This window comes from Parasteatoda tepidariorum, chromosome 3 (assembly GCF_982258835.1).
Source record: "Parasteatoda tepidariorum strain Cologne lab strain chromosome 3, Ptep-v5.0, whole genome shotgun sequence".
NCBI classification, from domain to species: Eukaryota; Metazoa; Arthropoda; class Arachnida; order Araneae; family Theridiidae; genus Parasteatoda; species Parasteatoda tepidariorum.
Window position 1 is genome coordinate 118,946,359 of NC_141757.1, and position 14,985 is coordinate 118,961,343.

The 14,985-nt window shown below is 28.3% G+C and overlaps 1 protein-coding gene across 2 annotated transcripts in view; it reads left to right on the top strand.

Annotated features, from left to right (window-relative positions):
* Nucleotides 1-14,985, top strand: part of LOC107449775 (uncharacterized) — a 112,713-nt gene that overhangs the window by 46,727 nt on the left and 51,001 nt on the right. For both annotated transcript variants that reach the window (XM_016065424.4, XM_016065433.5), the window contains 2 exons: nucleotides 2,780-2,849; nucleotides 12,612-12,787. In XM_016065424.4, coding sequence (XP_015920910.1) covers nucleotides 2,790-2,849; nucleotides 12,612-12,787 — 236 coding nt within the window. In that variant the 5' untranslated portion in view covers nucleotides 2,780-2,789. The remainder of the gene's footprint in view (nucleotides 1-2,779; nucleotides 2,850-12,611; nucleotides 12,788-14,985) is intronic.

The following is a 14,985-nucleotide window of genomic DNA, read 5'->3' on the forward strand; positions in this document are numbered from 1 at the left end:
TTTGTTTGTTTGTTTGTAAACGATAGCACTTTATTTTGATCTGAGAAAAAAAAAAGTATGGGCAGAACTATTACAATATGGTACATTTTACTGTGTTTCTAGCCGAAGGGCTTTGGTATTTATATTTGCAAAATTGACAGTAAAATTAAGTTTTATAATATGTGATAAAATTTAGTAACTGAGACAAAATTTAGAAACTTTTTTTTATGTTACCTTTGAGTGTGACATAAAAACCATTTATTAGGTTTAAACCAGAAATGTCTTCACTATACAGTGCGGTGATTTTATCAGAATTTTTTCCCCTTCTGTCTATTACACTTTCTGGGTTTATCAATAAAACTTTTCACCTTTTTATGCGTATAAAAAGGTTAGTAATTTATGTAGTTAAAAATGCAATAAATAGTTTTAATGCAAGCCTTAAAAAATTATGTGTCTCCATAAATTAAGTTTTCACTTGAAATTAGCTTCATTAATTTAAAAGTACTTTAACTATATTTTCAAAATTTTAAGTTTGAATTTATATCAGAAATATTTTTATAAAAGAAAGATATGTCAAATTTTTAAATATTTCGTTATGAAATTAAAATAGTTTCATTATTAAATTCTAGATTCCAAGAATTCAGCATTAGAAAAATATTTGAAATCAGCAATTTAATAAATTTTCTTGAATTCCAGCGTTTGATTACGTTCACATGTATAATAATGCAACGTATCACCCGCAATCAATCTGTCTATTGTCCAGTGTTGGCGCTTGCAAATGATGCGCCGATTTTAATTTATTTAATTCTTTCCGACTCTCACTTCACTAGAAAAAAAATTTAAAAAGTAATTTCACTTTTTTCTGTTTGTACATTCGTTCAAAAAAGGTATTCACTGTAAAAAATTCAGAATCAAACTACGGGCACACTGAGTGCCGGGTAAATTTTTACCGGAACGCGTTACCGAACAAAAAAATCTGATATACCGTAATTTTTGCAATAATAGTCCCACTAAAATTACTGAATTACTTTAATTAAATAAATATTACAGTAAAAATCACATTATAATATTTTGAGGGGTTTACGGTAAAATTGATTTTAAGGATGATGTACCCAAATTGCCGCTGCTTTATACCTTAATTTGATCCTGAATTTTTTTACAGTGTAGTTTATGTAATTATAAATGCGAAATGTATTTCTAATGCAAAAGTTAGAAAAATTATGCGTCCCTATAAATAAAGCTCTCACTCAGAAATGGTGTAAATAATTTAAAAATACTGAAAATATTTCAAAATTTCATATTTTGAAAAAAGTTTTAATTCATGTCCTTTATTAAAGATATATCTAACTTTAAGTATCTCGTTCTCAAGTTAAAGTATGTTTACTATTGAATTCTAGATAGCAAAACATCTGCATTCATAAAACGACATTTAATATTAGCAATTCAATTATTTTCTGAATACCAGCGTGATTACGTTAACAACTAAAACGCCGCGGAACACCCGTAATCATTCTGTCTATTACCCAGTGTGGGTTTGTAAATGATGCACCTTTTTTATTTGATTCAATTCTTAACAACTCTCATTTCTGTTTTAAAAAAAAAAAGGTATAGAAAATAATTTGACTTTTCACCTGCATGTTTATAGATTTGAAAAAGCTCCTCTTTCAAACGTTCTGGCATTTTATTTTTTCCAGTGTATATTTATTATATGGTTTGTTTATAACTAATTCTTTTACGGGTAATCCATATGTATGAAACTCTCCTCGACTTCGAAAATATTCACCTTATAATTCAGCGAACTTTTGCTCCGCTTGTCCGATTACTTGACAACTGTCGTAATATACATTCGCTATTTCAGAAACGCCTTACGAATTTGCTGTCTACTCTTGAAAATAATTATAGTGTCTGGAATTCCGATTTTTATTTTCTAAACTTTTATTTTTTGAATTGTGTTGTTCTAATTTCCATTTATTTGTATTATATAAGAAATTCTTCTTCTGTAATGCTCTGCTGGTTTACAACCCTTAATCAATCTTCGAAGTATTGTTTTGTTGTCTCTGGCTAGTGAGGAGGGAAATTTAAATGTTCGTGAATGTAAACAATTATTTTGTTTTTTTTTGGCACTACAACTATTTTGGTGATAAAAAGTGTGAGGCATTAGAAAACCGGAAAGATGTATGTCCATTAAAAAAGGAAAACTTTCTCCAGCGTTGTGTTAAATCAGTGTTCATTACGATATAAATGATAATAGATTTCAACTTACTTTTTCTTAAAAGGCAGAGATTTAGCACTTATTTAGCATTTGTTTACCTTTCTAATAGTTACAGAAAATTGAACGAGAATTAAAATTTCTTTCAAATTTTGTTAAACCATATTCCATCTAATAAAAAACGCACAGCATTAGTCTTTTCTTTAAGTTCCAGTACGCTCAGTTTCTAACTCTTTTTATTTAATTACGTAAACGCACTTGAATGTGCACAGTTTTAAAAATTTTTAGAGTTCAGAAAACCATTTTAGTTCATTCAATATTAATTTACTTTTTATATCATTTTGCACATAGTGAACGAAATATTTAAAGCCAAATAGAAACAGACAGATATGGAATTTAGCTATATATTTAAATAGCAAGTTTATCACTACAAGTTTTTAGAACATGAAAAAAACGAAACATTTTTCTTCGTTTTTTTCCGGTTTAAAGTTATTTATCCAACCTCACAATAACAGAACTTTCAATTTAATAAAGGTTAGAGCCTTTTTTTTAACAAAATTTTCACCATAAATTCTTTTTATTTAATTTCAGATATTAGAAGATGTTGCCCGAAATAGACCATTATAAAGTAAAAAATCAGGATAAAGGCCCAATCAAAAAGGTAAGAATATTTCTGAACAATCCACATCAGTAATTGATATTAATGTAATTGAGTTTATTCATAAACAATATCAATAGATTCTATCTTAATTTTTTTTTGTATTAGCATTTAAAAGCATAAAAAATGAAATTTAAAAAGAAATTAATAATTAGTTTAATGTATATTTTGAGTTTGTTTTAATTTTATTAACATAGTTTATGAAAACGTTTAAGTTTTAAACAAACTATATATTTTAACTTTTATTTATTTAATTATGATAATTTTTTTAAGTATTAATTTGGAAATTAAATTTTATTCAAAAATGTATAAGTCAGAGTTAAACTTAAGTCTATGAAATTTATTATGATTTTTACCTTCAAGACATTATAATATTATTATTATATCACAATAATGATAATAAAATAATAAAAATTTAGTAATAACAATAAAATAATAATAATAAATTATTAGTATAAGTTATAATAATGAATTATTGATATGAATAATTATAATAAATTATTATTATAAATTTTTTTTTAAAATTTTGAACTTAAGCACTAATTAATGATTTTTTATAGATTAAAATAAAAGAAATGAAAATTATAGCTATAAATTTGTTGATTTAAATTCATTGAATAATCTCAATATACTTATAATCATGAATAATCAATAGATAAATTTAAATCTATGAAATATGTTCAGGATAGTTTAACACATTATAAATAATTTATAGTTACGTTTCAGATTTAAGTATTTGCTTATAAACTTAATATAGATTAAAATTAAAAGCATACACGTGACGTGTTGACTTAAATTTAATTGCCGATTCATGATTCGTAAATCTATCAAATAAAAAATTTCCACAAAATTATAAATAGTTTATTATTATATTGTAGATTTATATCAATTTATGATTATTGATTAAAATAGAGTATAAATTAGATTTTTCAATTCATAGATTTCAATTTAATTTATAATCCGTGATAAATAATTCAATTTAAATCTTCAGTAAGGCATTCCTACACAAGGAAAGCCTTCTTTTCAATTCATAAAATTATAAATGTTTCGACTTACTATTTTAAAGCAGTGTAAATCAACTTGACAGATAAATAAATTAAATTCAAATTTTCATTTAAGAATTTATTTGGCTCGATCAAAAACATCAAGATGTGATGAAAGAGCGTTGGCGTCTTCTGTTCATTTCAATTATTCATAAGAAAAGAACTTCGCCAACCAATTGTTCGGTTGTGATCATTTTGGAAGTATAAAGGATCGAAAGGAAATTAAATATAAATAAGAAAGTTTATTCTCCTACACAAAACCCTATTTTGAAATGTTTATTTTCGACAATGACGTTTTCTTCCCTTTCGATAAACTTATTTTGAAGGTGAATTGAAAAGATCCACCATCAATTTTGATGCAATCTTGAGAAAGTCAAAAACTCTAAACAATCGTATTAAGATGAAAAAACAGATTAAATAATCTATTTTTTAACCAAAATACTTCAAATTATGAATGAATGTTCTATTTTTTTAAAACTTTAACTTATCTTGATCCAAATCTTCTCTTGAACAATTCGAACAATATGAGAAACAGCCGAGAGATATTGTTGTCTTCATTACAAATGATTCAATCCAAATTTAATGGTCCCCTTCAAGCAAAATAAAAGATCTTATTTCAAAGTTAACCAATTGAGGATTATATGTCCGAAATTTCCTTATTAATTCACTAACTAATTAATATTTTTGAATATTGTTTTTAAAAATTTTATTCATTGAAATGTTAAGAATTTTTAAAATTTGAACTTTAAAGGATTTTAAACTTTGAAAAAGTTTAAATTATATTTACAACTATAAAGTTTAAAATACAGTAACTGAATTTAATAGAACATATTTCGAAGAATAAAAAATTATTAAAAAACATTAATTATTTAATGAATGAAAAGGAAAATTTCCGGTGAATAATTCTCCGTTGGTTAACATGGAAAAAGTAAAATCATTTTTTCTGTATGAACGTTTCAATAGAAAAAATTTCAATGAATTAAATACTATATAAAGGAAATTTCAATTATTTTGTCCAACCCCTGTATATGCTAAGCAAATAATAATAATAAAACACTACAAATTAATTTAGGTTATAATTGAATATATTAGGTAACAACTGCGAAAAATTGAAATTTTTTCATTTTACATTGTTTCATCAATAACTGTCTTAATATTCGATTTTGTGTTAGGCAGTTAAATTCAAAAGGATGCAGTAGCTTTTAGTCCAGTAGTTTTTGATGTAAGCATAAATCAAACAATAACATAAGCTACATTTTAGTTTCTGAAAAGGAACTCTTATAAACTAAACTAGGAGGAACTTATTGGAGAAAAATAATTCTTTATTTTTCAAATTAGCCATTTTATTTTTAATTTTAAACCTCAATGAGAAATACTGATGCAATCATTTGTGTTTGCGTATAATTTTAGCAATGAACTAAATATTAAATTTAAAAAAATTGATTATTGGTTGGATACAAGGTTATTATATGCTTCAAAAATACTGGTTAAAAAAAGTTCTAACTCGCGGAATCCTTCCATGGAACTCTAGGGTACCGTGGAATACTTTTTGGGAACCGCTGCTCCATCGACTCTAAAGTATCATGATAAAATAACCAAATTCTATCGCAATTACCAAATTTTAACACACATGGTAAAATAATATTTTACTGTTAATTTTACAAGAATCATTACCAAAGCGCTTCAGTAAAAATTACCATATTCTGGTAGTTTTGATCGTATTTTTATTCTCACTGTACAAATGATCCGATAGCGTGTAGCCACTTTATCTTATAGGGTATAGCTGTTTCATAAAAATTTTCCTACAGGGTGTGGATGTTTCATATTTTGCAGGATGTAGCTGTTTCATGCAAATGATCTTACAGAGTATAGCTGTTTCGTTCAAATAATCGAACAACCAAATGTTTCATGTAAAATGCAACTACTGTGTCCTTAATTCATAAATATTTAGTCTAAAAAATATTCTTAACTCACTTAGATAATTTTTCCTTCCTATATCGGAATTTTGATAGTTCGAATAGTTCAATTTATAATTATTATTAAATTAATATCTAAATATAAGTATAAAGACACTCCTAAACTTACAATTAATGTTAAAATATATGAGCTCATTTTTTTTGTTGAGAAATTACTATATATCTCTTCTTCATCAGTTAAGTTTATAAGTAAAATTAAGCTAATACGTTATTGAAGTTTCAACTATTAATCTAGTTTTATTGGTCGATCGTTCTAAATCAGATTATTATACATAGATTACGCTCAGGAAAAGGAACTCGGAACTCTTGTTGTTATCGCTTTAACAATAGTCACTGATCCTAAAAGTGAATGAATTGAAAATTAACCTTTACCTCTGTGCAATACATATGAATGACGAGAAAGATATACCTGCTGATATGAGTATTTCGATGAAAATAGATTCAGATAGACGGTGACATCGATACATTTATCGTATCTTTAATCAAATCTGCAGTTCTAAAAAAGTCATCTGCGAAACTCAAAGAAACAAGACCACAACGCCTACGAATATTGTTTGTTGCGATTATATCAGATTATGCGTTCTTAGCTGAGATTACGTTTTAAGCTTGAAGTAATAAATTATAGAATCAGTGCACCGAAGTACAAAAAATTTGATGATTTAAAATTAAGAATTCGAAACTGGGTACCGTGACTAAATCTGAATTACATAAATAATGATTTGTTTGCCAATATTTAAACGGCGTTTATCATTAATTATTATTCTTTTGAGAAAAGTTAAGTTTATTAGTCGGAGTTAGATAAGGAAAAGTTATACCTCGTTTACACTGCACACAGTTGATTGTGCGTGACGTCAGACTTAAATATTTTTTGGAGACACTCACGAGAGCACCTCAATGATTTAGCAGCATCGCACCTTCTTTTTTTGAAGATGAACCTTTTCCAAAGAAGCGCTTTCTCTCAAGTTTGACGAGTAACGAGAATCACTGCACAGAAAATAAATTCTGGTATCGTAAAGACATTTCTGGAATAAAAAACACCATTATTATAATAACTGATTAAACCAAAATAATTTAGACCATTTAAATAGTAACGGTTTACCGGTAATTCAGGTTTTTAAAACTATGATTCTTATTACCACGCATTTAATGAAAATACAAAACTGAAAAGTAAATTTAACCGAATAATGGCTTTTATGACCTACGCTAAGGTATCATGACAAAATTACCAAATGTCATCACATTTTCCAAATTTTAACGCATATTATAAAATAATATTTTATGGTTAATTTTGCCAAAATCGTTACCAAAGTACGATAAAATTACCGTACCTTTTGGAGTTCCCTTATAGCCAGAAACAAGGTAAATTATACCTTATTCTGGTAGTTTTGACCATATTGCTGTCGAGGTGCCTTTGTGTTATATTTTGTTACAGCTCTAGAGCTTAAAAATACTCCATTCGTAACGCTGTATTATACGTTAAAATTAAGCCAGCTGGCCAATTTAGGTGGAATGCACTGTTAGAAATTTTTTTTTCTAAAATTATGGCTAAATAAGCGGCAGCAGCCTGTCCATTCAATTAACAGTAAAGTTTACGTTAAAGAACATTTTTTACCCTTATGGTTTTGAAACCGTTTACAACTAGTATGGTTATAAAACCAAATATACAAAACTAATTGTTTTTTTTTTATAACTAGTATGATTTCAAAACCATTAAAAAAGAAATTGACTGGACATTGGAGGTAGGCTTTTTGTTAGATCATAAGCATTGAAGAATGCAGGACACTAGAAATTTTTCATGTGTTGAAGAGAATAGAGAGAATAATGCGTTGTCAACTCTGGGACTCGAACCCCTGTTCTCTTGGCCATGAAACTGACAGATTAGCCCTCTCGGCTATAATATCTATGCAGCTGCAAATAACTAGTGTCTTCATTAGGAGGGCCTAGTTGGTGCGATAAAATTCTAATTGTTTAACAGTATTAGGTGAAAGCAGTTAATAAATGGTTTTTCTCCCAGTTAAAAATTTAAATACCATCTTATTTATGGTTATTTGACAGTTTTGTTTGAACGTGGTAAAATAAGAATTAAATAAATTGTTATTTAACCATTTTTTCTGAAAACTTTCCAATAGTGTACGTATTAGGTTAGTCAAAGTTTTACGACAATGATGCAGTGTGTTTGAACGGTTAGTGTTTTAAACGAGTCTTTATTTTTAAACAAATACGAGTGATAAAAATATTTTACTAAAATTAGATAGTAAGCAGTTGATAATAAAGCGAATGAAAGTGATCGCTTTCTTTGACAATGATAATGAGGCGGTCTATCTTGCTTGAAATAGCATCGCTATCAATCATGTAGATTGCACAGTTCGAAAAAAAGAAAAAAAAACACGCTGAATAACTTTTGATCTAATAATCGGATCGTCACGTACTAGGACCCAATCATAATGATTCGAGGGGGTCACTTCAAGCATGCTAATTAGTTAGGGTGGAAGATATTCTAAGTTGCAAAATTCGATACAAAACGTATTTTAAATAACATTTCCTTAATGTTAATTTTTAAGAGATTTATGTTTTAATAAATTTTTAAGTGATTCAAACAGCAAAAAAAATTTGCACACAATTATAAATTTCATTTATCTATTAAAATAGATGAAATAATGATAATATAATAATAGGCAAAAAAAATTTAGAATTTTGTAAAGTACACAAATTGTTATATTATTTTAAAGAATGTAATTTTATGTGGCAAAATACAAAATTTAAGCGTATTCGGTCCAACAGTTCCTGCGTAATCGAAGTAAAATTAACATTAAGTTGCCCAAACTTTCGACCACTTTTCTGACCCAACTACTGGGATCCTATTTCCTGGATTGCGGCTATCCCCTTACATTTTAGTGGTAAGGAATCATTATCTATCAACAACAAAAAATTTACGTTTATTCAGAAAAAAATATGTTTTTATGTCTGATTTTGTAACTTGAAATATCGTTTGCGCTAATTTAGCATATTTGAATTCACCCCCTCGAACCATTTAGATTGCGACCATTTTCGTACTTTTTGGGCACCCTGTTTAACTATTCCATCATAGTCACCATCGATATATCTGTTTAATTGGCTCACCAGAATGAGTAGAGCAAAAATTAGTTGAAGATTCATATTTATTTGATTGAAGGTACAAGCAGCAGAAAGGCTGTGTCTTTAGTAGAAGTTATAAATATTACTAAATGGTGTCCGGAGATCCATGTCTCATCAGCTTATAAAAATTTATTGACTTTATAAATAATATATTTAATGAATCAAAGGGTTTATTTAATCAGAAATTAATTTTATCTTTATTTTTCTGAATGATCTCATAAATGCAAAAGAAAAAGACTTAATGGATGAAATAAATGATCCCAAGAAACTGAAGCAGAAATAAGATCTTCATTAAGCTTCACAATAAACAGAACATGTTTCGAGCGTTCAAAAATGGAGTTGATTCTCAATACCATCAACAAGTGAATGATGACAACAGAACAAGTCAACAAAAAGAAAAAGCACTATTGCCCCCCCCCAAAAAAAAAATAATAATAATAATAATTATGAGAATGAGCACTGTGTTTTAGCGCTCCACACATGTTAATCTTTATGAAGCTTAAATAACCTATTAACAACGGCGTAATTTAGTTAAAAATTTTAAGTTAAAATCATCAGTTAAAAAAAAGTAAACATACGGAACATTATAGCTAAATCAGGTTAATGCTGTATATTTTAAAATATTTATAAAAACTTGAGCTTAATGATATCCTCTAATACGTGCTTCATTTTATAGTTCATTATTCATAAATTCTCAAACTAAGTAGGAAAAAAAGCATGGCAAAAATGTATAACAAATTTAATGCTCGCGATTCAAAATTGTGACGACAAAAAAAGCTTATCCTGATGGTATTTTTTTATTTATAATGTTTAGCTTATGTCATAAAAAAAACAGAGCTTTGATAAGTAAATTACATCGTTCAACAAGGTAGAACAATCTTTCATTTTTTTATTTATTTTTTCCTGCTCAAAATCATCCATTAACAAAACGATTCCTGCTAAAAGGCAGGCGATAGTACAAATGTCTGTCACGAACTTCATGTTCGAGTGGTCTCACTCGAAAGTTGAGTTGTGGAATGCCAAACGTGCCGGGAAATTCGATTTTCGTTCAATTCAAACAGGACTCCCCAGAAAGTTGTTACAAAAAATGCTCTTTTGTTGTCAATCACCCTCTCTGTTTCGTTCGATTCCTCAGGTGATTGAACTTTCGATGACTCTTATATATCCATTTTAGCGGGGGAGGAACGGAATCGAAGAAGCAAACGATAGAATGAATGCTTTATCGAAAAGAATAATAATCAAAATCGATTGTTTCTAGAGAACAGAGGCACTTTTAAAAGGTATATTGGAGTAAGTTTTAGAAAAAATGTTGCATGCAAATTGTAGCTTGTTTGTGGAAAAGTATACATTATATATAAGAGAAGTCAATTTAAATTTTCTATTTCCGTATGAAAACTTACAAGACATGTGTTTTTGATGCTTTATTACTGTCATCAAGTTGGAGAGATGTTTTGATATTTTTTCTTTTTGTACATATTCAAAAAGGTGTCTTACGCTAAGCTTCTTATCAAAACTCATCATTTCATTTGGACTACATAACTTCATTTGGACAAAATGATGGCGCTGCTGTGAAATATTTACCAATTTTTTTCTCTCCATCCTATTAGTAAAATATTTAGGACTTCCAGAATGGGTCTAAAGTTTATTCATTTAATTTTTAGATAAAAATGTAATTTTTTTTCAAAGCATAAATATTAACAAATTTTACTATTCAAATTCAGAATGGTAATTTCGAAAATAAAGTATTTATAAAAATATGTTTGAAATGTAACATTTATGTCCCACTAAAACCTAAATCTAACCCGAAATTTTCATAATAAGCTTGGTTAATCATTTTTTGCTACTCACTTGATTCATCTTGGTAAATTTTATTTTCATATTTAAGATTATGTTAAAAATAAAACTAAGAATGAAGTTAAAAATGAATGATTCTAATAAAAATCAAGATTTCCCTATGGATTTAGATAAAAAAAACCATAGAAATGTAATGAATCACAACTGAGGAAACTAAAACTAAAAATATCAAAACCTGTTTGATTGCCTCAAGACCCAAAGGGGAGTTAAAATAGGCTTATTAAAAGCACTAAGTTTTAACAAGCAATATAGCAAGTTTTGATATTTTTCAGCTCGCTTTCTATACTAGTGATTCAACGAATTTTCGTAGACTTTTTGTACTTTTCTCTTAAATGTTAGTTCTTTGATTTTCAACCCCTGTTACATACATTTAATACATTTTTGTTTGAGATTCTTTAAATATATATTGATACAGGGCATGAAATTTCAGGTATTAGTTAGAAATTCTTTTGATCGCCACTACATTTGTAAAAAGTATGAACAATTTTTAAAATGTTAACTCATACAGAACTTTAAGAACTAAGAGCTTAATAATAATATCATTAATGTAAAATAACCTTATAAAGCCATAAATTAAAGTTGCTGCGCCGAAATTGCAACAACACTTTGTCATAACGCTTTTAGCTCTTAGCTATAGCAAAAATCTTAACTACCAGTTAGATAAATGAACTTATCGTTTTCTTTTATTATATTTAATTGAATTTTCGAAGTTCTTTGTAAGCGTTGTTTTGTTTTAGTTCTATGAAATGCTTAATTCCTTAACATTGTCGCTTGTTTTTGAAGAAAAATACATTTTAAAAAGTAAAATGGGACTTATTTTAAATAATTTAATTTCTCATTATTTTTTAGGTTCTTATATTTATTTCGATATTAAATTTAATACACATCATGGTACGTTAACATGGCATGCACCATTAATCCATTTAAACTAATGGGAGGATAAATACAGAAAGGTGTTATTTATTTAGATTTTTTTTCCTTTACTCAGTTTATAATAGAATTTATTATTTGACAAAATAAAAACAGACAGGAGTAAATAAAAATCTAAAAGAAACACTTTTTACGTATAATAGAACTAAAATCTAAAATAAAAGATTTAGAGTTGATAAGAAAATTTTAAGTTTCGACTTAAATACACAATGTGAAAAAATTTCAAAATACTAACATAAATTTACGTAATTCTATCTTAATTTAAAATTTCCTGTAAAATGAATCATAAAAATTCAACTAACTATTATTCCCTCATGTTACAAATATAATCGTACAGAAGTAAATAAAAGTGTGACAGAGATGCTACGCAATATATCGTAGAGTGTCAACGATTTAAATCTACTGTATCAATTAACCGTTTCCTTTAAGAGATGGTAGAGGACGCTGGGGCCCGTATAGCCAGGAACGTCGTGATGACGTCAGAGTAGATCGTCTTTAAGTATTATCGTTCATAAAAGATTCAAACGTATACTATCTTCGAGCTATTGTGACATCCCAATCCATAGCGCGTAAGCGCAAACTCTCACTAAGGCCGTTTGACTTAAAACACAAACTTTTTAAGACATAACTCGCTGGCTTACACTAAATATTATGGCGATGGCGATTTGGGGAGTAAGTTTCTTGCCTTGTATTAATGCATATTAAATTTCCCTTTATTTAAGCATTAAATCATGTATAGGCTACCTGATTAGACGTGGTGACTATTTAAGGTGGTAACATTAAATTGAATAATTATTTCTTAACTTTTTTTTTTTTTTACTTTTCAGATGATTCTGCTGGCCAAAGATTACGTCCATTATTTGAAAAAGTACAGTAAAGTAGTATCAGATGGAAAAGATTTTGACACTGTCATCAAAGCTACTGATAAAAACCTCCTGGAAACACCAAAATGTTCACAGCTTTTGGTATCTTTGAAAGATGATTTGAGATGTGCTACTACCATGTAAGCAATTTTAGTTCTGAAATGCTGAACATAACTTAAACTTTTACTGTGCAGTATACCGATGCTCACAAAAAATTTACAGTTAATAAGCATCCATTTAATATATATATAACCGTTAAAGTATGAAATCCGTTATTTTATAGAATACCTAGTTATTCCATGAAATAACTGATCGTGTCCGTTAAAGTGTAAAACTCTCTTGTATTTCATGGTTTAGCTAGTTATTTCATAGAATAACGATCTGCAGCCCGTTAAAGTGTAAAATAATCCATATCATATATCTCGCCCGACAAATACATATAGTTTGCTTCAAATGTATGGAGCCTGTCCATATATCATGTTCGGAAGATTATGTTTCAGAAGATGAAGTTGAGCAGAAAATCTGCAAATTGTGTTTTAATGAACTTAACGTTCAAAGAGAAAGAGAAAAGCCTAAAAAATTTTTGTAAATTCAAGCGAAAAAGATGAAATTAATGTCAGATCAATCTCATTCTGAAGCCTCTGTGGGGCTTACCGTCCGTATCCCAGTGCCTGAAGTTGACAGAGGAAAAGGTGTTGCCAAATCTACTTTAGCTATCATCATAAAAATAACCGAAGAAGGATTTTTCCAATTGGGCACAAGAAACGGCGCATAAAACAATTATATTCTCGATTCCAGTTCAGTGTTATTCAAAATTAATGTTATTCAGTTCAAAATTAATTAAAATCGAAGAAGTACCGGATGTAGAAATATCGCTCCGATCGGTTGCTACAGCTCAAAGTTTAGGTACTGGTCAGAGATTTAAAAAATTTTCGTGTAAAACCCATTGTGTCAACAAAAAATGTTCTTTGTAATTCCAAGTGTAATTTTAGTAATCCTTATTGTAACAAATGATTTTATGATACGTTTCCATAAATACCATTTATACGCTGCATAAATTAGATAAATTGCTTCGTTTTCATTTTAATTGTCTATCATTAGTTTATTTATAGAATACCTAGTTATTTCATCTTAGATAAATTGTTTATTTTACACTTTAACTGTCTCTCACTAGTTAATTTATAGAATACCTAGTTATTTCATAGAATAACTAGTTAATGTGTCAAATTAATAACACATTACACACTTTAACGGACACGATCAATTATTTCATGGAATAACATTCTATGAAATAACTGCTGCTACTTTAACGGTAACATATATACTGATTAACTTTTAATTCAATTATTGGGTCAAAAAGTTATTCAGTTGTTCAAAACATACTTGACCGACTGTCCTAAAAATGGCCGAAGTTTTCAAAAATAAACTGAAGAAACACAAGGAGATAAAAATGCATAGTTTGTTGCAAACTGTTTAGGAAACTAACTTTTATTTTCCTCACAATTCAAAAGTAGCTATAAAGTTCGTTAACAGATGGCACTGCTAACTTAAAAAAACTGTAAAACAATGAATTTGAAAATAAAAATATGGAGCAACAGTTTGGGTACAAAATTTATTAACATTTTACAAATGTTTCGGTTGGAACAGCTTGTAAAGCAGCTTAATAATTATCAGTTTAATAGTTTTGTTAAAGTTTGGAGAAAAATACTTGACCTGAAATCTCTTTTGTGACTCAAAAAATAAAATGGCAGTTAATTACAAATACAATGTGCGACTGTGAATTAGGTTTTTACAACAGCTTTATTCTTTCGGTTTCGCTGGGAGTGAGGAAATCGATGCTTTCGTCATCATGCAAAAAACTTCAAAGTATTTTTAGTTTCAAAGAAGTAGTACGCAACTGAGCAAGGTGCCTATACTGTTAAGGTAATTCTAAAACGGCTTCCTATGCTAATGCTGAAACAGGTAATAGGCGATGTTAACAAAAGACTTGTCAACTACATACGAAAGTTTGGTGGACAACTAGTCTTTGAAAGATACATCTTAATTTGAATTTCCACCAAATGTGTCCAACAACTTGTAATGACAAGAAGTTCATTGATGCTCTTACCAAAACATGGAGACTGCAGATCACTACAAGGCCTTATCAAAATCAAGACATTTTTTTTTTGTGTTTCTATGATTTTTCTGCGAGTGTTTTTAATTTTATTTCTGCGATTATTGTCTGCCACGTTTACAGCTCGTCGTTGGTGGTTTTGGGACGAAAGCATTATGGTGTGCGGGGCATCAGCGGTCAAATGTTGTTATTACTTAATTTAACTGTTACTTGACTTTTTCTTCT